The following is a 24759-nucleotide window of genomic DNA, read 5'->3' on the forward strand; positions in this document are numbered from 1 at the left end:
AAGTTGATGTATTCCCTCAGCGACCAGCACGGATCAGCTCCAGGCATGACGAAGCGATATCGTCCTCTTTTGGAAGACCAAACAAAGTAGTTTCGCTTTCACAATGAAGCACACAGCACCTTCACGACATGGCGGCGGCAACAACAATACTACAGCGAGAATAAAAGTTACGCCTTCTTTCTTTGCGTGAACATTTGGGCGACGTTATGCAAATCTTCCCACATCGTGACGTAGATATGTGGGGGCGTGTTAGAACGAGCCGTTTTAGGAGGGCATGGCTGACTCTTAACTTTTATAAAGAATATCTCTTTGGATTTGAGACTTTAGTCTTTGCAACTTTACAGATCTTCTTTATGCACCAAGAGCTTGTAACACTCCACAGAGAAAGGAAAAATTGAAATTGCATCATATGACCCATTTAATTGCAATGGTATCTATCTATCTATCTATCTATCTATCTATCTATCTATCTATCTATCTATCTATCTATCTATCCATCTATCCATCTGTCTGTCTACTGTATCTATCTATATTCTGTATATTCATCTATCCATCTATATAGGAAGTGTAGGTGCTCTCCGTGGTGCTGCAGGACTCCAGATGTCATGTGATCATTCACACTGTGAAAGGATGTAGACCTGCTTTAGACGTTACGGTGGCATTGATGGTAATGTATGTTCCTCTTAAGGTGGAGTAATGCAAAATGTGTGTAGTCAGTTCCTAAAACGTATAGTTCCTGTTTTCCTACTTGTGCACTAAAACACAGACATGATGAGGAAGTAGTTAGTAGCACTATGACACAGACTGCATAGACAAAGTACTGGCAGACATCTTCTTTTTCCTGTTATTTTGATGGACAACACTGAATAAGAGCAGTTTGTCATGCAAGACTCTTGATTATCTGCTGTTATTGTTGAGATTACTCGTAAAATTTATGACATTGAATGGAAATGGCCATTCCAAAGTGGAGACCCTGCAGTCGGATGACAGCAAAGACACAGACACGGACTGAAAAAGTGAGAAATTGTTCTGACATTTAGTTCATTAATTTGACAGCATGAGTAATAAGATTATGAGTTAGTCTGTTTAATAATAGTCTAGAATGCAGCCCATCACTAACTATAATTAGTGATGAGTAAATTTCACTCAGTTTCAGGATTAAACTTATTTTATTTCTCATTTCTCTAAATTCTCATTTTAATTTAATTTAAGTTGAAGTACTAAAATAATTAAAAGTAAATGAACTAAAGCTAATAAATAAAAACAAAAAAACTAATAAATATGACAAAAACACAACAAAATTACTAATTACTATATATATATGTTTTATGCATGTTGCCCTTTACTAATTCAAAGCTAGCTTAATTTAGTAAACTAATGCCTGAGGCAAATGACTTTTAGATAGTAACTTCTGTTTGATTACTATGATCACAGTTTATCAGTATGGTTTATGTATGCTTGTAGCCACAAGATGTTACTTCAATTCAATTCACATTTATTTGTATAGCGCTTGTCACCATACAAATCGTTGCAAAGCAGCTTAACAGAAAATGAATGTCCATATGGCAGAAATGTACAGTAAAAATCATGCAGTTAGTTAATGATATGTTTTCAAACAAACAATGAACACTATTAACAGCAATGATTATATGTTGCGATCAAACTTATAGCAAAATTTGGTCGTTTTGTATGTTGGTTCAGGGTTGTCGTCATCTGAGGTCCCCTGAGGGGTTGGCATCATCTCTTCTCAGGTGTTCCGAAAAAATTATGCGTTCAAACCAAGCAAAGAATGATAATGTGCATTTGATCAGATATAACTGGAGAACAAGGTTATGAGATACATTATGTGAATGCTTGGCTAAAGAGATGTGCCTTTAATCTAGATTTAAACAGAGTGCGTCTGAACCCCAAACGTTATCAGGAAGGCTATTCCAGAGTTTGGGAGCCAAATGCAAAAAAGCTCTATCTCCTTTAGTGGACTTTTACTACCAAAAGTCCCGAGTTTTGTGACCTTAGGGAGCGTGATGGATTGTAGCGTGGTAGAAGACTGGTTAGGTACACATGAGCTAAACCATTTAGGGCTTTATAAGTAAGTAGTAATATTTTGTAACTGATACGGAACTTAATAGAGATTGCCAGTGTAGAGATTGTAAAATTGGGGTAATATGATAATATTTTCTTGACCTGGTTGGGACTCTAGCAGCTGCATTTTGGACTACCTGTTAGCATGCTAGCAGTGCGTTACAATAGTCCAGTCTTGAGGTCATGAATGCATGAACTAACTTTTCTGCATCAGAAACAGGTAGCATGTTCCGTAGCTTGGCTATGTTTCTAAGATGGAAGAATGCTGTTTTTGTAACATTCTGCAGCTCATAATTAGTGCTGTGATGTTCATAGTAAATGAATGTACTTACAATGATCAGCATGATTTCGGATATGAGGACCTGCGGGGTCAGTGAAAATCAAACTAGTTTGTCCTGTTAACTGAAACAAAAACACTTTCAGGTAACAGCTTATTTAGTTTCTGTATAATATATATATTTTTAAATGATATGGTAGATTGGGTTTATTTTGTAGTGGCACTTGATTGACATGGCAGATTTTTGGAGGAGGTGAATTGAATTACTTAAGTCAAATTCGTTGTTGGATTTGTATTTGCCAAAACAGATATTTCAAATAAAATTCACTGCAATGTCCTCCATGCTGAGATCACATGACCAGCCTGCATCCATGTTTTGCAATTTGACTTTAGTAATAAGAGTATTAATAATACTAATAATTATTTACTTTTCATAGAACTATCAGATGTTTGCCAGCTGTGTTTTTGTGCTATGGTACAGTTGTTTCCAGTCCTGATCAGTCTAATCTAAGAACTGGACACAGTCAGGCAACCTGCCACTCTGCACATTAAGTCCATTCTTTAGACTCAAAAGATCGATAGATGTCTAGATCACAGGAAGCAGGCAAATGTTCAGTGGCTTGTTGGAGGCTCTATATGGATTGCAGTCCATTTCACCTAAGCGTGTCTTTTGATGCTCTTAAAAACGACAGATGAAACCTCAATCCCCAAACCCTACACTACAAGACTCTGATTAACAGTGAAAACCAGCGCTCTCCAGTACTTCTTTGTGCTGTGAGAGTGCTTAGGCTTTATGTTTGATTGAGCATGGTTTATCCAGTTTGTCATGTCGTGTGGTTCTAGACCAGGGTTATTATTGTTAACTAAAACTGTTAAAAACAATTTTGTTAATTGAAATAAAGCTGAAGTAAAATATAAATATCACATGAATAACTTAAATGTTACCTTGGCAACTTAAATGAAAAAAAAAATTGAAGCACTAAAATTACTAACTGGGAAAAAAATGAAATTATGAAAAAACTAAATGAAAAAATTAATTAAACCTAAATAGAAATATTCAAGAAAACCTAAAAAATAAAAAAGACAAACGACCATAACAAAATTACTACAAATTAAACTTAAATCAAAATGAAAATTAAACTGAAAATATAAAAAGCTAAATAAAAATATAATAGTATACAAATATTATGTACACTGTTATACACTAGAATTGGTCATAAAATAAGGTAGAAACATATATACTGTATATAATTATACAATACGGCATTTTTATTTTTTTTTTAAAAGATTTAATTTAAAAAAATAAAAGGAACAAATAAAGGAAAAAAGAATTTGGCTTTAAATAAATTCTGTATAATTTTAATTATGCTTTTGAATTTACTAAAATATATACATTAGATAGATATTTGTTCTTGTATTTTCTTGATGATAATTTGAGTATGCAAATTGGGTGTCAAAATCAGAAAACTGTTGACATCATCAGTCAATACAGTCAATAATATCAGATGTTAGTCTGCATGTAAGAAAAAACATTTAGCCCAAGAGAGTCATCTGAAACATTGGTCTAACAAAATACACAAACGGAATCTTTTTGGAATTTTGCGTGACATGCAAAAAAAGAAAAAAAAAAGTCAAAGCTGACACAAACTGCTGTCATCAGGATATTACTGCTGGTGACATATATGCACAAACACATGCTTGTGACCTTCAGAACGATCAGAAGACAGAGAAACAGCGAACAGCATTACACTACGAGGCTCGCACACATTGTGTGAAATGAGAGCGAGTGCAGATGGAGCCAAAACAAGATCAATATACTGATTAGAACTGTAATACGCTAATGGTTTGGTGAACGAGTGGACAAAAATAAACCCATGAGCATAATCAGTGTCATTTACCTCCTGCTCCCAAAGACTGAAACTGACACTTTATTTTCTTTAAATCAACTTCCCTTTATTGAAATGAGGTTTCCACGTGTCCCCCGGCAAATATGACCTAAACATAAACTTTGCCTGCTGAGATCATTTAAAATTTAATAATTATAATAATAATAATTTGTGTATATAATCTTACATTTTTTTTAATTCTTGATATGTTGCTGCTTTCATAACTGAAATGAATTGAAATAATTGAAGTTGAATTAACTAACTAAATAAATAAATAAATAACAGTTATTTATTAGTTAAAACAGGTTTAATGTTATTGAGATGTTATTATAATTTTATTCATATTTTGAATGTTTTTATTTTTGTTTTCATTTTAATATTAATTAACATTTTTGTAAATGGTCTTTTTTGTCATTTTTATTAATTTCTCTAAATATGTCTATAGTTATTTTAGTACATCAAGTTCAATGAAAAATTGAAACGTTGCTTTAACTCGCTGAAATAAAATTGAATACAATTAAAAATTAAACATTTTTAGAATTCTGTTAAAAAAAATTATATAGTTTTAGTTAACTGTAATAACCCTGATGTACACAATTTCAACAAACATATTTCAATTAGTTAAAGGCAATGAGAAAAAACAAGGGGTGTGGTCATAATCTCATGAATATTTAATTATGGTGTCCTGGGCAAGATATTGACTAATTAGAACCGTTAATAGTTGTTGCTGATAAATAATAATGGATATAGCTTTGTTTACAGTTCTGTTTGATGCTGTTTTGAGTTATTATGCTTTTTCATTTCAGATCATCGTGATTGAGATGTTATGCTAAAATGCTTTTTTATTTGCAGTATCACATATACTCATTGTGTTAAGAATAACAGCAAGAAGGATGAATCATGTGCGGAGGCTGAGGGTGAACTGGTGTGTGTCACAGTACAAATGTTTTAATGCTTTTTATCAGATCAGGCCACTTAAGGCCAGGAAGCTGGTCGATGGCCCACTCTGACGAAAACGTAATGTCATTAGCTCAGGCTGTGATTGGCAGATGCAACCAGAGTGAGGTATGCTGGAACTGATCGACCGCCTCGGCTCTACTGTGATGCTGAGATTCATAAAATCACTCATTTATTTATTAAATATTGATATTGACTGATGCCCTTTCCTGGAGATGGTGTGGTTTAATTTGCCTTTATTTAAAAGTTTTAAAGTAGTCCAGCAAAACATGTCGCTGTGTCATACTGGAATAATAGATGTTTGTTTTGGTCTAGTAACAGACAGGTTTAAGGTTCGGCCGTTTTTCAGAGATGGAAGCCACATGGATCAATATAGCTCCAACCAAGACAGAAGCCTCAACCGCTAATGAATACAAGCTGAGCCATGCATTTCCATTCAGACTCTGAAACAGGAGCATGAACAACTGTTTCAATAACTTAAAATATCCCACCTTGTATTTTTAATAAGATGCTGGCCACCTTCCTAAATAAATACAAACAAACAAATAAATAAATAAATACAGTTTTTAATCACAAAGGAAATAGATCAGGCCACTTAAGGCCAGGAAGCTGGTCGATGGCCCACTCTGACAAAATGTCATTAGCTCAGGCTGTGATTGGCAGATGCAACCAGAGTGAGGTATGCTGGAACTGATCGACCGCCTCGGCTCTACTGTGATGCTGAGATTCATAAAATCACTCATTTATTTATTAAATATTGATATTGACTGATGCCCTTTCCTGGAGATGGTGTGGTTTAATTTGCCTTTATTTAAAAGTTTTAAAGTAATCCAGCAAAACATGTCGCTATGTCAAACTGGAATGATAGGTGTTTGTTTTGGTCTAGTAACAGACAGGTTTAAGGTTCAGCCCTTTTTCAGAGACGGAAGCCACATGATCAATAGCTCTAACCAGGACAGAAGCCTCAACCGCTAATGAATACAAGCTGAGCCATGCATTTCCATTCAGACTCTGAAACAGGAGCATGAACAACTGTTTCAATAACTTAAAATATCCCACCTTGTATTTTTAATAAGATGCTGGCCACCTTCCTAAATAAATACAAACAAACAAATAAATAAATAAATACAGTTTTTAATCACAAAGGAAAAATCTGGATGAAATTATGATTCTTTTTACTTTTGGAACAAGAAAATAATTATTTCTAATATTTATTTAATTTTTCAGAATGATGTTTTTTGAGAGAGGATTGATTTGGTAAAGTCAGTGGCAGTTTGTAGGCAAGAAAATGGCCTTTTTAAACCATTAACATTCAACAACCGCAATTTTTATGAACCTATAAAATATGTTTTATTTGTTTGTACCTGTCTGGATTTCCCCGCATTAAACAGTTTTTAATCACAAAGGAAAAATCTGGATGAAATTATGATTCTTTTTACTTTTGGAACAAGAAAATAATAATCTTTATTTAATTTTTCAGAATGATGTTTTTTGAGAGAGGATTGATTTGGTAAAGTCAGTGGCAGTTTGTAGGCAAGAAAATGGCCTTTTTAAACCATTAACATTCAACAACCGCAATTTTTATGAACCTATAAAATATGTTTTATTTGTTTGTACCTGTCTGGATTTCCCCGCATTAAACTATTTAAAATTAAAGAGGTTTACATTGTCATAAATCAAAAATCTATTGACATATAAAGAGGACAGTCATACTGGATTATGTGTGTAGGGTTCAAAGGTCATCACCCACGGTAGTTTGGTCACAGAATGGTTATAAATGGCTTTTAAAGATCTTGCATCAGAGGGTCATAATAGGCCTCTAATAATGGTTTATTCTATATTATTTTAATTCCCAATGGTTTTCAGTATAGCTTCAAACAGTATGCATTTACAATCAGATTTTTAGCATTAACTCACAATAGAAACGCACACAATGGAATACAAGAATACAATGGAAATGGATCCTCCCTCCTGAGTGTCAAATGATGGATTGTTCCTTCACTCAGCACCTCAGTGATTTTAATGACTGGATCTGGAGAGCTGATCACAGCACTTCGAAACTCGTTGGCTTTATATTAACAAAGTGAAACGTTACTCACCATGTTTCTGCAGCCCTTGGCCAGAAAATGCTGACTTGTGTACAAAAACAGTAATTGAATTCAATGTGGCTTTGGGTGGAATATCATAGCAATGGGTGTCATATATTGAAACAATTTCTTGTAAACATTTGCAATGGTCCTTGTTTTACTTTTATTGAAAGCTCAGTTTGTATGGGATGCTGAGAAAAGACAGTTGGACTGAGATGTGTTCATTGCCTCTTTTCATGGTATGTAAGCAGGTCATTCTAACAAAGGCCAACTTGCCAGTCCTCACGGCAAAATCCCCCGAGTTAAATCAACTCTGCTCAGAGTACATATTGTCCCAATCTACAGAGTGTTAAAGTAACACTGAAGCCGAGTTAAAGTTATTAATTAACTGATGAGTGAGCATTAGTAAAGAAAACCCGCTGTTAACAATGTTGAAGATGAACAACTACAGCTCAGGCTTTTAGACATGAAAACATATCACATAATCCTCAACAGTGGTAACTCTGCTTCAGTGTTACTTTAACACTCTGTAGATTGGGACAATATGTACTCTGAGCAGAGTTGATTTAACTCTGGGGATTTTGCTGTGCACCAGTAAAATACAGTGTACTTGGTCCAAGCCATTTGTCCTACTTTTAACCTTTTTACAAAACATTCATTTATTCATGATATTGTTTAAAGCAGTGGTTCTCAACCTTTTTGTCTTCAAGGCCTCCCACAACAACATTAGAAAGCTTATAAACCTTTCCTATTGTTTGTAATTTTCTGGATAAGGATTGAATAAAAAAGATTTTTACTCCATTTCTACATGTATATTTTATCCCATTTTAAGAGTTACAATTTTATGCCATATTCAGAGTCCCATTTCCAATATTTAATGCCAATTTTATAAACCATACTTTTTTTTTTTTTTTTAAGTATTCTGCCATATATCCATGTTTTCTGAAAAAATTAAATGGAAAAAAATATATATATACAGGTGCATCTCAATAAATTAGAATGTCGTGGAAAAGTTCATTTATTTCAGTAATTCAACTCAAATTGTGAAACTCGTGTATTAAATAAATTCAAAGCACACAGACTGAAGTAGTTTAAGTCTTTGGTTCTTTTAATTGTGATGATTTCGGCTCACATTTCACAAAAACCAACCAATTCACTATCTCAACAAATTAGAATACTTCATAAGACCAATAAAAAACATTTTTAGTGAATTGTTGGCCTTCTGGAAAGTATGTTCATTTACTGTACATGTACTCAATACTTGGTTGGGCCTCCTTTTGCATGAATTACTGCATCAGTGCGGCGTGGCATGGAGACAATCAGCCTGTGGCACTGCTGAGGTGGTATGGAAGCCCAGGTTTCTTTGATAGCGGCCTTCAGGTCATCTGCATTGTTGGGTCTGGTGTCTCTCATCTTCCTCTTGACAATACCCCATAGATTCTCTATGATGTTCAGGTCAGGCGAGTTTGTAGCACAGTAACACCATGGTTATTGAACCAGCTTTTGGTGCTTTTGGCAGTGTGGGCAGGTGCCAAATCCTGCTGGAAAATAACTAATATTGATTTTTGATTATTTGAGCTTATTTAATGCTTGTTTTATCTCACTGCAGATCATTTTAAGTCTTTTTTCAGGACCACATGTAAATTTGCTGAGGCTCCCCAGTGGAGCCCGGCTCTCTGTTTGAGAATCCCTGGTTTTAAGGCATGACTTTAGACAGATACATTAAACTTTGTAACATAAAATAATATTAACTGCATATAATTGCTTATAAAAGCGCATACACAGATGGCCTGGTTAGTTAAACTGGTTAGTCTGAACAAGATCACTTTGGTTTCAGTTTAGAAAAAAAACAGTACAATAAATGCAATAACTGTTTGTTAGAGACAGTAAGCTGACAATGAACAATGCCATATAAATACTGTTTTCAAGACATAGATCCTGGATAAATACAGTAATGTTACGGGGCTGACGAGACGTGAGACTTGCGGATCCATTCGCAGAGCTTTATTTTGGAGACAGAGACGTGGTCATACAGCAGGCATGGGTCAGATGAGGGCAAACAGGTATATGGTGGGCAAAACACAAGAATAGTCCTAGGGCTAGCGCAGGTCGACGATCGGCAGACAGAATCAAAAGGGGCAAGACAAAAGGGGTGAATCCAGGGAACCAGGCGAAGATCAGAAACCGAGAAGGCTAAGGCTAAGGCTAATGACTAGGGCTAAGGCTAAGGCAAATGACTAGGGCTAAGGCTAAGGCAAATGACTAGGGCTAAGGCAATGACAAGGGCTCCGTAAGGTAGCTATCTCTAGGAGAGTGATAAACGCTGAAACAATACTCGGCAGAGGGAAGGGATCAGAGTGAGCGTTAAATAGTGAGGGAGTGATATGAAACAGCTGGGTGCAATCAGTGAAAACAGGTGTGTGCAATTCGTGCTGAGTGCAATCAGTGCAATGCATGATGGGAAATGTAGTCCGGGGTGATGTGCAACAGAGTGTAGTGCGAGAGTCAATGAAATGGAAAGTTCATGGACCGGATTCGTGACAAGTAAAGTGCAGCTATAGTAGTTTTTTATATTTAGTGTAATTTAAAATACTGAAAAACTGTGACTAACTATCCTGTTTAACCATTTAAATCTACTCTGAATGCACACACATATTCACGTTCTTATGTTTCTCCCAGTAGTGACATTCTTCAGGAAAACTCGACAGAGCAAAGCTGTCCTTGTGACGACTGATGCATGAACCAGAAACCCAGCTAACTGCTTCTCCAGAAGCTCCATCACAGCTTTGGCGTCTCCCTTCCTCGCAGGACCTTCCATCGTCTGTTTCACGCTCTCGTTGGGCACAGGCTGAGGGTTGCTGCTGAACGAGACCAGCAGGTTGGTGTCATTTCCTTGAGAAACTTCAAAATAATTCTGTCCAGCCACACACTGAAAGTTTTGTCCAGCTCTCAAGTTGCTAATTTTGCCCAAGTTGCTAATGGCTCTGATGGACCAGCTCACCCAGACGTACTTTTTTCACCAGTAAGTCCAGCAGTTCCTTGGCCATTTCCTGAAGGTTCCCATCTTCTTTCTCCTTCAAAAGCCTCTTGATGTCCAGTTCGGCTTGCTCTGGAAGCAAATCCCCACATTTCTCTATCGCAGGGGTAGGTAAGTTCGGTCCTAGAGGGCCGCAGTCCTGCAGAGTTCAGCTCCAACCCTGAAAAAAAAACCTCACCTGCCTATAGCCCTAGTAATCCTGAAGACATTGATTAGCTTGTTCAGGTGTGTTTGATTAGGGTTGGAGCTGAACTCTGCAGGACTGCGGCTCTCTAGGACCGAACTTGCCTACCCCTGCTCTATCGTTTCCTTCATTTTCGTCTCAATTTCTTGGATCTTCGTGCTCCACTCTTGAATCTTCTCCTGCTCTGATTCCTCACCCTGAGTAAGGAAACAATATCCCAGCAGTGCAATGATTCCCAAGCAGAGCAGCTCCTTCAGCCTGACACAGAAGTCTTCCAGGACCCTTCTGTTTCTGGCCTCGTATTGTTCCACAACATCCATGATTGGCTCCCCAAATGTGCTGTTCCCCATCACAGCATCATAAAGCATGTAGAGGTTCTTCTCTCCTCCTGTTTTGGGAAAATGCTGCAAGAACAAGCGTATTCTGACCTCCTTATACTCAGGTTTAGCCTTCAGAATGTCTATGTATTTTCTAAACTGGTTGCATATATATTCCTCCACAGTGAAGAACTGAGAATCCAACCGTCCCTTTTTAATCTCGCAGTTGATGTCCTCTAATTTGCTCCTCACAACTAGAAACTGATCTTTGACATATGTGACCTCCTTGCTTTCCACGTTGTCCAAGACCAGCCTCAAAACTGGTGCAGAAGCTTCAAAAAGTGGGCACAGCTCCCCAACAGCACTGGCCAGCACCTCGGCTCCTCTCGCAAACATCTCCATTACGGCTTCAATGGCCTCCTTCTTCTGGGCTACAACCCGCTCTAGTGGACTAGACATTTCTAAAAACAAACAAAAATAATAATATAAAGATGCCTTAGTTTCTTGTACTATTAAAATCAAAAATCAATTTACACAATGGGTCAATTTTAATTCAAGTTGCATAATGTGAAATAAAAGTTGCAAAAGCAATTTAATTGCTTCCTTCATAAGCTCATAATTCTTTTTGCTTAAGAAAACTGAATGTCTCCATTTGTTCTGTATTCTTTTTTGTTGAGACCGAAGTGTAAATAAATCTACTTTGTACTTTTCTCAGACAATACAGGTCTTAGAGACAAAAAAGCAGAAGTGCATGCGGTCAGATTTATTATAATAATATTTTTGATGTAAATATGTAAGATTTGTTTTTATAAATCTTTCAAAACCTAAATGATTGCATGTGTTTCCATCACAGCCGAAAGCATTAAGCATACACAAAGCTGTTCTCACGTTGCTAATTTTATACGATAGCCAAGTGTGCCATCAGCATTTTTTCCCCATTTTAAATCTGCATGCATGTTAATGAGAAAAATCGTCTTAAATTAAGTCCAGGCACATTTTAAATCTCTAAGTAATCACATTCAGTACAGAAATAAAATGACTTGCGCTTAAAATCGTGTTGCATATAGATATGGCACCACTGAATGTGCCATCTTCTGTTCCGTAAAGGACACACAAAAACGAAATCACATGCATCGTTGTGCATATATGCAAATCAAGTGGTGGATCTACATTTGTTTTCTACCAATCTACAAATAAGCGTTTGAAAATAAGTCAGATAAATCAGTGTGACCTTGTGTCTGAATGCATCATGGACGGCTGACACCGCTGAACATGATGACTTATTCCCGTGAGGCCCAGCAGAGGTGTTTGCATTTTTATGTTTTCAGCCTTATTCCATCCTGTTTGGTACGAAAGAAATGGCTAACTGAAATATTTTATAGGCCCATTATATTACATCATATTCTGATATCGATTATTTTATTTTGATGAGACCAGGGATTGTCATATGGCGAGGTTGATATATTTCAGTTAAAATTTTGTCTAAAATAACTATTTTTCCCATTGTTTTTCTTTTAATCACATAAACCCTATTATATTAGGACATTTTTTTGTAATTTCTGTCACAATAATAATTTAATCAACGCAATAAAACCAAACTGACGCATAGCCTACATTCAATTGAAATGAAAGTCTATTTTTTTTTACTATTTTTTATTTACAAAAAAGTATTTTTGTATTTATAGTTTTTGTGGATCATAACTCCTCCAGAAAAGCCTTAACATTTATATCTTTCTTTCTTTCTTTTTCTGTCTTTCAGAATCGTGTCCATATGATTGCCTCTCAGACTTGACATAAGAGTCTTTGCAAACATCTTTGGCTGATGACATGAAATGACGCAGAACAAGACTAAAGATCTGTCTTCTGTGATGTGATACACAAAGGGTAAAGTAGGGTAGACTGAGTACAGTTGAGACGCTTTCTGCTTTTTTCATCACTACACAAAAACTAGATGCTGGAATGAAGTGATTTTTCATAAGGAGCTCATAAACATAAGGTGCATTTTTGTAGTACCATGGCACAGTTGAGACACCCATTCTTAATGCTCTAAAGCTGGCTAACCATTTATTGCAAATGTAATAAATTACAAAATTACAGTTATGCATTTTAAAAAATCAGATTCATTTATTTGCTTTAATTCAGATTCAGTTAAACAAAATAGGAACACATATTTAACACTAGAAAAGATATGGCAAACAGTATAAATGTAAACATAACAGTAAAAATAACAATATACATACCTGTATATTCTATAACCCTAACCCTAAATCTACCCTTCACTCGAACCTTTCTGCATTTTTACATTTTTTAATCACTCTGTATGAATTATAAGCTTGTTTCCTCATGGGGACCTAAAAAATCTTCCCATAAGGTTAGAATTTACTGGTTTTACTATTTTTATGGTGACATTTGGTCCCCATAACGTAGGTAATACCAATACACAAACACACACAGCCTCTGAATATGCATTTTATTTTCTATGATTGAACTGTTACTGTATACATATCGACCTATAAAGTGTGTATCAACTGTACCCACTTTACCACCTAGTATATTTCTTAAAATGCTATGTAATCCTTTTAACATTCATGTTAGAAAACATGTCCATTAATAATAGACATTTTTTAATGACACAGTTGAAATATCACAAATATATTTTTTTAACAGATTTTGCGTAGCGTGTGTGTAAATGTGACTTTTAACCTGTTATCATAACACTGTACAACTAAACAGCATGTGAAGCAATAGGACACCTGTCTGGGTACAGTTGATACACAGCGTCTCAACCGTACCCCACTGACATACTCGCACGTTTCTCTAGATTATGAAAAGACCTTGCATGGCGCAATGTCATAAAATATGTCTATTTTTAGAGCACAGATTAACGTTTGCAATGATATATGGTAAGTTTAACAATCATAAAAGAATAATAAGCTATTCATTGTGGAAAGGACATGGTGAAAAGAAACCTTTGCCAGTATCTTCGGAGTGGAAAAACGCACACATTTCAAATTTCCCTTGATCAAAGAGAACACTAATACACATGTGTGGAGCAAAAATCATGGCTTGGGGTTCTTGTGTACGCAAGTTGTTTAAGGTGTTTCAACTGTACACATGTCTCAAATGTACTCAGTCTACCAAGCTTATTACTGTTTAGGCTATGCTTTCTTAAATGAAACAGAAGTGTTTAATACAACAGGAAAATAAGGATAAAGTAATAATGTCTTCCAAACTGCTTAGGTAGGTTTAATCCTGAATATTTTAGGAGGGAAATGTATTATTTGTGTGAAAGGTCATTGATTTGGACAATTCAAAGAGAGCTTTGCGCGTGCTCCAGTTAGCCCCTGCTGGTAGATGCTGTAACTACACCATTGATTGTACTGTTGTTTAAAGGGGTCATATGATGCTGATTTCAAGTTTTCCTTTCTCTTTGGAGTGTTACAAGCTGATTGTGCATCGATAAGATCCCTGAAGTTGCAAAGACTAAAGTCTCAAAACCAAAGAGATATTCTTTAACAAAGTTAAGACTCTGCCACACCCCCCTAAAACGCCTCGTTCTAACACGCCCCCACATATCTACCTCACTATGTGGGAATATTAGCATAATGCGCCCAAATGTGCACGCAAAGAAAGTAGGTGTGGTTTCAGTAACCGCAGTTAGTGTTGAAGCAGCATGTCAGGGAGACGCTGTGTGTTTCTAGGCGAAAGCAAAAGCACTTTATTTGGCCTTCCGAAAGTAGATGCATTTAGGAATCTTTAAGATCACTTACAACAGAACAGCAATGCATTTTATGGACGACTGTTTCGTGAACCTAGGAGAGGAGGTCATTCTGACTTTGCTATGACAATCTGGCGCTTCTGAATCAGCTACTGTTTTGTTATTAGTTTAAGTATTTGTTATTGACTGTTCAAATGCGGAGTTTTGCGCATCGTGTGTGTGTATGTGCGTGTGTGTGTGAGAGAGAGAGAGACAGGGTCACATCACAGTGGAGTCAGCTGTTTTAACCGTGGCTTGTGTACTGCAAACACATACCAGCTTCATCACTGTGTCTGTCACACGACTCTGTTCCCCTTTCGGGCTTGAACTGATGGTAAAACTAATGACATTATTTACTGTCTTTACATCTATTTTGAAAGATGAAGCTCGCGATTATGGTAAGGGGCGTTACATTTCCGACGAGTGCTTGCGGTATTCGGCCAATCACAACGCAGTGGGTCAGCTGGCCAATCAGAGCAGACTGCGCTTGTCGGAAGGAGGGACTTTGTAGAAAACTAAGCATTTGAGAGAGGCGGGGCATAGAGGACCTACAATGATATACAGTATTTGAAAAATAATGTGTTTTTTGAACATTAAAGCATGTCAACATATTCTGTTACACCAAATACACAAAAGAATGATCTTTAAAAAAGCATCATATGACCCCTTTAACTACATAATGATTGCACGAAACGTCTTTACGGAGAAAAGGCAGTAGACAAAAAAACTTTATAAAACAGTTATGAAAGTTGTGAAAAATGCATGATTTAGGCTCTTTATATAGTATGTGCCATTATAAAAACTATCACTCGTAGGCTCGTTTTCATCCGTGTTAAATTCGATATGGCGATATGGCGTTTAACCTGATTAAATTCTATTGTGTAGGCAAAAATCATCTGTCGTTTTTGACTTTCATTCAAAGTTAAACATTTTTTTCTAACAACACAATTTTTATTTTAGCATAGGCCTAGTTGATGTTTTACCAGAGTCTATTTTTAGAGGTTTTAAAAGTCTGATATCAACTTATATATGTCTGCTTCATTTGACGCACAGATACTTCAAATATACAGTACAATAACATTGGCTGTATGTTTTTTTTTTTTTTACACAAAATGAATGAAATACATTTAAAAATGCAATATATATATTTATTTCCAATATAATAACATAGTGAGATCATATGTCAGTTTAAACTGATTATAGCTGCATTTGACATATATTAAAACTAGTATGTGCTATCCATACAATATGCATTAAGCAGTAGAAGAATGCTTGTGTTCATATTTAGGGCTGAGCTCAGTTTATGGTCTTTTACTGCTATCTAGTGGCAGAAGAACATCTAACAAGAAAAGTCCCTACAGCTACTGTAATTTGTTTACGGCAACAATGTGTAAGATTTTTCAATTTTTTATATTCTAAATATATCTTTAAATTAAATCTTATATATATATATATATATATATATATATATGATTACATTACTGATTAATTGTATTAAATATACAGTATATAATGAATTTTAGTGTCTTTAAACAGGGTTTCTGCAGACTTGAGCAAGTTAAATTTAAGACTTTTTAAGACCTTTTTAATACCACCTTATATTAAATTTAACCTGTAATGGAAATACACATTTTATTACATACATATATGTAATATTTAATGTGTATAAATTAAAAAGAAAACAAAATATATATGCTGTAATAAATGGTATTTATTACTATGATATACAGTGAACTTTTCATGTCAGCAGACAATATTCCATATAAAATATGTTTACCTTTTATGGGCATTTTACCTTTATAAAGCCATTTTTCTATAAGTGTGCATTGTCTTTTGAGTCAAATTCTTACATTTAATCAGTGAATAAGAATAAGACATTTGGGCTGTTACCAATTAAATGAAATCAGTATCAACAAAATTCATCTTTGCAATCCAGACATAAGCTGCATCTGAAGTGGCATTTAGATGTGTTTACACACTGTTTAATGCAGAACATTAATGCATTTAACCTGCAGTTACAAATGCATAAATAATGTTTTGATATATTAAACATAAAACATTAAATACTGATATTTGAAATGATTTCAAAAATGAAAAGATACTTTAAATGTGAAATCAAGACCGCCAGTAGGTGGCAGCAAGTCACTGTTAATTAATAGTCATTGCGACTGAACGGAATCATTTAAACGGTTGATTCATTCAGGAACGAAACACCGTCATGTTGCTCAGAGACACAAAACAGCGCTGTGGCTTTGTTTGGAATTATTTTTGTTGGCGAAATAGTGCAAAAACAGGTAATATGGTGTCTAAAACGTAAGTCTCTTAATAAAACGTCTAGTTTATTGAACTGTTGTAAAAAATCAATATCACATTTGTATATGGTAATTTTTGGAGAAAAAAAGGCACTCTTCCATGTGAACTTGAGTATAAATATACACATTTTCTGCCCCCATGTCTTGAATTTATGATCATTCTGAATGTATTTTAATAGACTGAATCATGCAGTGATCAGGCAGAGCGCACGCGCACTAGACTTCACGTAATGCGTGCACTTTGTAGGTGTTTTGAATGTTATTGTTTTTTGCGTCGTGAGAATATTGAGTAAAATAGCTCACTTGTCATGGTGTTATTTAACTATATCATGTTATGAATAAACTAAACAATTTGAATTTTTACCTCAGTGTGTTTCTTCTGAGTTTATGTGTGCGGTCACGCTCATTTGTTCTGAAGTCTCGAGACAAACAGAGTGAGCCTCAGCAGCGCGAGCTTGTATTCTGTATTCTGCTAACTTACTGCGATTCTCTCTGATGACGCAGTAATTTACCGCAGGTCTGTCCAATGATTGTAAAGTCATTAGGTCCGTCAGACTGAAGATATTTTAACGGTAATGAGACCAAAAATAATTAAGACCCATCAAATCCGAATTTAAGACTTTTTAAGGCCTTATATTAGGAAAATGTTATTTAAGACATTTTAAGACTTTTTAAGGACTGTTAACAGCCGCTTTCTGTCCGTGTGCTTCGGTTGTGTGCACTCAGAAAACTATATATCAGAAGTTTAAATGAATATGGTTTAAAACGCATGATTTCAGCGCGATAAACATGATAATCATAACGAAAACAGATGTTTTTTAGCAGGTCCAAGCGGTAATGGCGCAACTCTATTCTGGAAAAGGGGGCGGGGAGCAGCAGCTCATTTGCATTTAAAAAGACAACGCACGAAAACAGCCTGTTTCTGCTTCCACTCAAAATAGGCATTTTCAAAATGATATAATAAATGATCTGTGGAGTATTTTGAGCTGAAACTTCACAGACACATTCTGGGGATACCTGAGACTTATATTACATATTGTAAAAAGGTCTCCTTTAAGTCAAAACAACTTGTAATAGTTATTTTCATTCCTTATATCTTTATTGAAAAATGTAACAATATTGTACAGCATTATAAGTCCATCAGCATTCCAAAGAGTTAAAAAAAGTATTTTAATAATGATTAGGAAGGTAATGTGTTCCAATCCATGAGACATTCAAAACACATAATTTTGTTACTTTTATGTATATTGCAGTGCTTTATGGATAAACAAATGTGAAACAAACACGATTATCTTGATGAACTTCAGCCATGTCAGACTAAATGTGCAGCACTGTACATCAAGTATAATCTTTTAATTTAGCCAAAACAAAAGGGTCAAAGAAATGCAAAAAATAACCTTCAGTTTAAATTTCACCTCTCATATTAAAATATATGCTCTGATAATCTGTTCTAATGGCACTAAAAAATATATAAGACACACAGACAGGATACAATTAAATGCACACTAAAATCTGTCTGCCGAAAAGATGCATAAACATGAACATTTCGATCTTAGTATGCACAGATAGTAAATTATATGCTCTTTTTTTTGCAATGTTTATAGATAGATAGATAGATAGATTCTTTAAATTATATTTTATAGAACATATTTTATAACTGTATATACTTTGTATTTATTCAGGAAACAAGTTGTTCATCATGTAGTCTTGAAGTTTTTTAAAACAATTTTCAAGATGACACTGCTTATGAATGCATATGAACTTTAATAATATTTATATAACCACAGCCAGCATTCTGTAGATTAGTGTGAAATATCTTGGTCATGTAGTGTTAAACCGAGGCAAGGCATGAAGAAATGTGATTGTGTGATTAAAAAACAAGAACTAGATTACATGCAGGAAATGACTGTGTGCACTTCAGCATGACCTGCGGTCATCAGGAAGATAAGCTGCATTAGATGCTGCAGGTCGATGAAGTCTATTAAAGTAAGAGAAAAAGGCGAAGCACAAAGACAATAAAGAGCGTGGTTGTGCAGAAAGGTTTCACGATCACTTGCATCTCCTCAGCACCTCCTGCACGTTCCTCATATTCTCTTCCCACTCTTCATTTTGAGATTCCAGATCATCCCCCAGGATGCCGTAGTAGCCCATCAGAGCGATGAAACCGATGCAGAACAGGTATGCGGGTCGAGTGCAGAGGTTTTCCATGGTCCGCTGGTGACCCTGCGAATGCTTCATGTAGACGTCTAGGTAAATTATTTTTCACACTAAAAGCATGCTAACATGCATGTTGTTAAGTCTTGCGGCTACACTTTTGAAACAGTGAGTATAAATGTTTAAGTATTGGCCTCATTCACTTCCATTGTACAGTAAATGCCTCAATATAACCCAGAAAGAAAGAATTGGAAATTGTAATCAGCTTTATGCCATAAATACTGCTGATTAGTACTGAACCTGGAATCTTTCTTTTTTATATATATTTTTCAGATGAGATTGATTAACCACAGCACTCTGTCTCTGAAACATTGACAAGTTTGCATTTAATGCAAATCAATGCAATTTCCATATTCACCTGCATTCTGCAGTCAAAGTCTTTAGTGTGTTCACATCCTGAACTGACTTGACAGAAATCACATTGGGTCATATAAAATGACAAATAAAGAGACTAACTGCCATGATATGAGCGAAAAAATAGATTCATTTATTGTTCAAAGAATCGGAGATATTGCACAAAACATAAGCAAACAATTATATAATAATTCATAATAACATGTAACTCACATCAAAGGCTCATATGATATTGGATTTTTTTTTTTACAATATATTCAGTCACAGTAATGACCAAAACATGCTTAATATACTTTTTTTTTTAAAATTTAAACGGCGATATACAGTTTAAGAACTTTGCACTACTTTAGTATTGCATTGAAAAGTCCATTGGCAAGCAGGAAAAGATTCACCCATTTTACACCCCACACGATTTATTTAAACTTCCTAATTCAAGATTACTCACGACCCTTAAACTTTCAGCATATGAAGTGGATTGTCTCCGCAATCGTTCAGTGAAATGTTCCCACTTCAGTTTTCCTCAGTGCATTGGTCCAGAACTTCTTGCATCTTGGCTTGAATTTCAATGACCCTCGGGGCCCATTTTTCTCTCACTTCATCCTCGTCATCTTCACTGACGGCGTAGTAGGCCATGAGTGCCATTAGACCGATGTAAAACAGGTGGGTGATGTGAGAGCAGCGAGCCTCCATCACCTTTTTGTTTCTTTGGCAGTTCTCCAGGTAAACCTGCAGGATGGGCCTCCCAAACAAAGCGGCACCTTTCACACCACGGTAATACAAATCTAAGCTCATGTCCATCTTATCCTTCTCGTAGATCTTCACAAACTCCTCCATGTGACGATCCGAGTTCTCTGGGTCCAGTTTTACTCTTTGCACCATGGTGTTGAAAGCGTTGTACTGATGCTTGATGACTTCCTCGTGTTTACCATAATTCTCGTTGATTTCGTTGATGCGGATCTGCCGCAGGGTCTGCTTGTTCTTCTCTGAGATGGTTTCCAGCTTCTCATGGATCTGTTTGAAGTCCTTGTCCATCTCATGGTCCTCCTCATCTACGAGGCCTTTCCTGACCACCCCGACCACTGAAGTCACAATCCCAAAGAGAGGATCTATGTTGGAGGCGAAGGAGGAGATTTTCTCCACATAGCACAGCACTTTGACCGCAGTCACTTTGATCTGCTTTTTTTCTGCCATAGATGGGTCTGAATCTTGGACTTTGGTTCTTCTAGGCTTTCAGTCTTGGCTGATACTGAAATGAAAAGATGAAATGTTCTTAATGAATCTTATGAAAACAGCACAGACCATAATGACACTCAAACACTTCTGTCCTGAACAACATTCAAGTTTGAAACTGGCATGCTTCCTTGGACATTTGATTTTAGTTATAGACCAAAAAATGGTTTTGAAACAATGTTCCTTCCGAAATTTCACAAATAATTACAAAGAAATGACAACATTAAACAATTCAACTTTAAATTTTGAAGTTGAAGGCCTGAAATCATATTTTCTTGGGAAACATATTCCAGTAATCTTTATTCACTTTGGAAAAAAGTCTTTTTTGGAAACAATTGTAAAATTAGCTTTGAAAGCTGTAGCCTTCAGCATTGTGTGTAGACATTATAGAGAGGGCAATTCCACAATTTGCCATTTTTGTAGACTTGTAGTGTCAAAAGAGAAATGCATTGTGGAATGTAAACTTTCATTTCATTCAGTACTGATTACTGAATTATAAAATAGCTCAGTGCAAATAAAAATGGACTATTTTACTTAATATTTGTGTGCATTTTGTATTTTTTATACATATTAGAGTATCATGCTGTTAGCTGGTTAACTTTTAACTATTGGAATCAATTGTGAGTCAAGTCTCTTGTGCTTGTATTTGGGCAGCCTATGTAGAGTGACCCAAATCGGTCACTCGTGAGGTTCAATGACCATTAGATTCTACCTTAAAAGACAGCTGTAGGTTTTCTAATAGGACTATATTTCTCTTTCTTTGGCTGTAAAAGGTTGCTGTCCAGTTCTGAATCTGTGGTGTCCGGAGCAGTAGTATTCAACTGTATCTTTTTTTCCCCAAGAGGTAACAAAAATCTGAACTTTCATACTAGGGACAAAGTTATTTAGTATACTGTAAAATATCTAAACCTATATACAGCATTTCATTTTATTTACAGATTTGGGTGTTTTCAGAATGGAAGTATTGACTCAAATAAACACAAAATGACGGATTATTTAATAGTACACAAAAACCAGTTGGCTCAGTAAAACAAACAAAACTAGTAATTCTACAACTAAAACAATGCAGTTGATAATCATGTTGGGCTTGACATACCTATTAAACCACATGGCATAATGAATGATGTCATACTTGAGGCTTTACTCAAGTTTTCCTTGCTATAAATGAAAAGATTTTCTAAATGCAACAGTATTTGTTCTATAACATTCAGTTGATCTTTGTCGGTTTGGTAAAATAGGTTTCTACGCTGAATGAATGACAGGATGGCCTGTAAACAGGCTAACAATTAGCTCAAGAGGGTTAGACGAACAGCAATGTTCAGTTACATGAAGCAGCATAAATTTTCCATATTGTCACAGGATGCATGTTTAGCACAATTGAGAAGCAGGAGAATGTTCTAAGCTATGGATCTTACCTGTAAATGTGTCTGTAGCTGCTCAGTTGCTAATGGTGCTGCTGCTGTTTTTGTACAAGCAGCCACCATTTCACTGTCCGGTCTGAAAAACAGCACCTCCCCTCTTTGTCATATAAGGGTAGGGTGTGTGAGTGACTCATACCACAGCAATGCTGATTGGTTTAGAAGGAGAAAAAAGTATGCAGCTTTTCCGCAATCCCCTTTCTGAAGAACATACAGTACCCTCCCTGCATGGAAAATGGCTGCAATGCATTCTGCCAAGTTCAGTTGTGTATCTCGTAGACAAGAATGAATAACTAAGGGGAGCAGATGAGTAAATGAGAAAAAATGTAGTTTGTCTGTTTAAAAAAAAAGAGGAAATTGTGACTTTGACTAGTCTAATATTAATGCATGAGTCAAACAATGTGGAAAAACTGGTTATAGTCCTCAGATGTCAAACACACTGAGTATAGATTGTAAAACTAGTCTTACTGTCAATTAAACGCAACAATTACATAAGATTTTATTCATTCCACTCGTACTTCATGAATGAGGCAGTGAGTGTGTAAAAATGTAGGAAGCAGGTATGTCTTGTGGCTTTTCTAGTTAAGTGAGAATAACCCACTAAAGCATAAACAAAAGATAAACATAGTGTGAAAAAAGAAGCTGTCGGGCAACTGTGCATGCCAGCTGCCATTTAAACAGCTGTAAGAGAGCCAAGTTCATGACAGATGCGTGGTGTGAGCTGGGCTTTGTGTGGGTTTGTTTTGTAAATAGAGTGCCGGGAGATTTCTTTCAACAGTTAATAAAATAATGTGCACTGTATGGAGGAAAAGGTCACATTTTCACTTCGTTTAACAGAGAATGAGTGTCTTCTCTAACAGTTAAGACAGGAAAATGAGCTCTTACGTTGCAGTGAGAAAACCTGGACGTCCCAAATGGATATCTTGTTTTCTTTTCTTTCCAAGTTCCTGGCAGAATAGAGGAAAAAAAAAGGAAAGAACTTTTAGTGGTCAAAGACGTTTCGCAAAGCATATTTAGAACGTTTTGGGACAGTTATCTGCTGAAATTCTAAGAATGATTAGTGAGAATCTTGGTAGTATCAGTTACAATGTTATCAGATGTTTCACACAGTAAGTATTCTATCATTTTCCAGACAAGGTGTGTATTTATAAATTTTTTTTACTTTTATTTTTGGTAGTGCCTTACTGCGAAACCCTGTTAGGTTTAAAGTTTAAGCAGTGACACATCAACAAATTATCAGTGTTTTTTTTATGTCAAAGTACATTATGGCTTATTGAATTATATGACTTTTCATCTGAATATTATGGCATAATTAGAAGCTACACATTATGGCATCAAAAATATATTAGTAATATGGAAACTGGAAGCCCCATTTTTGAAAGAAAAAACAACAACAGCTGTGACTGTGAGTGACAAAGTGAAAGAGTTCTACTGATACTGAAAAACATTTACTGGAAAAGATCATATTTTATGACATGTAAAAACACATAAATACGGGATGGGTCTGTGAAAATAGCAAGAATATGGCAAGAAAACAAAATCTGTGCTCCGCTACTAAAATATAGTATATATATTTATATATGGCTATATATAAATATATGGCTCAGTAAAGATATGACTTTTCAAAAGCCTATATTATGGCATTACAACTCTGCAGAAGCATAAACAGTTATAAAATGCAATTTTTAAAAACATTTTAAAAATTCTTTTGGAGGTGAGAATGTCAAGTGTTCGTATGGCAAGTGAATATCTAAACTACAACTTCTTAAAGCAGTGAAATATAGTGACACATCCACACATTATCAATGTTTTTTTTAATGTCAAAGTACATTATGGCTCAATAAATAATATGACTTCACAGAAATATTATGGCATAATTCTACAGAAGTATGGCTATAGTACAGTCGCTATAAACATATAAGATAATTTATGTTAAAACTTAAAAAACACTTTTTTTAACAGGCCAGCATTGAGACTGCTGTATGAAGCTTTGTCAAATTCATGCACTCACTTGAACAATTATCCTCAATCAGGGAAGTTTAACATTTACACTTGTGCATGGGACAAAACATTGTAGTAGTTCTGTTCTAGTAGTTCTAATTTATGAGATAAGAGGGCGTGAATTAAACTTCACAGAACAATTACGCCTTGTGATGTGATAGTAGCTACTGTATAATGCAGCTGCCTTTCAGGGTTAAAACTCGAACTGTTGGCTATGATAGGATTGTACTGAGAGCTTGGAGGATCACATTATTAATGCAAATTTTTTTTTAGCATTATTAAGCTAATTTGTCAAAATAATCTTGCAAAATCACATAAATACACAACAACAATATTTATGATTTACATGCTTATAGCACATTTGAGCATGTTTTATTTATCAGGGACCATCATTAACATGTTTCCTCTCTTTCTTTTCTACAGCATTGCCTGCATGTCAAATTGGCCACTTCCCTTGGACAGGCAGCCAAGGGATCAAGACCCAACAATTGCAGACCATCTTTATCAAGCCAAAGCACAACAATACAACATCTTCCTGTGTTTTCCCAACCGATGTGAGTATTTTAAAGAGTCTAAAGCCCATTTGGAGTTGCTCACTTCAGCCAGCTGCTGTCTGCCCTGCCTAGCAGCTCTCTCCATATTTCCT

General features: G+C 35.6%; 1 protein-coding gene and 1 pseudogene across 1 annotated transcript; both read right to left on the minus strand.

The window, feature by feature from the left end:
* Positions 1-9922: 9922 nt before the first annotated feature.
* Positions 9923-11286, minus strand: LOC107592139 (uncharacterized; annotated as a pseudogene).
* An 8296-nt stretch (positions 11287-19582) lies between these two features.
* LOC107592140 (uncharacterized) lies at positions 19583-22220 on the minus strand. Its single transcript, XM_016281532.1, has 2 exons — positions 22110-22220; positions 19583-20710 (listed from the first exon to the last, which is right to left on the minus strand). Exon 2 carries the CDS (start codon positions 20653-20655, stop codon positions 19975-19977), a length of 681 nt encoding a protein of 226 aa, XP_016137018.1. The 5' UTR covers positions 20656-20710; positions 22110-22220; the 3' UTR covers positions 19583-19974.
* Positions 22221-24759: the final 2539 nt, after the last annotated feature.

This window comes from Sinocyclocheilus grahami, unplaced genomic scaffold (assembly GCF_001515645.1).
Source record: "Sinocyclocheilus grahami isolate Dianchi unplaced genomic scaffold, SAMN03320097.WGS_v1.1 scaffold150.1, whole genome shotgun sequence".
NCBI classification, from domain to species: Eukaryota; Metazoa; Chordata; class Actinopteri; order Cypriniformes; family Cyprinidae; genus Sinocyclocheilus; species Sinocyclocheilus grahami.

Excerpts from the sequence above, each read along its gene's own strand:
- LOC107592140 (XM_016281532.1), bottom strand. The coding sequence starts at position 20,655 with ATGGCAGAAAAAAAGCAGATCAAAGTGACTGCGGTCAAAGTGCTGTGC.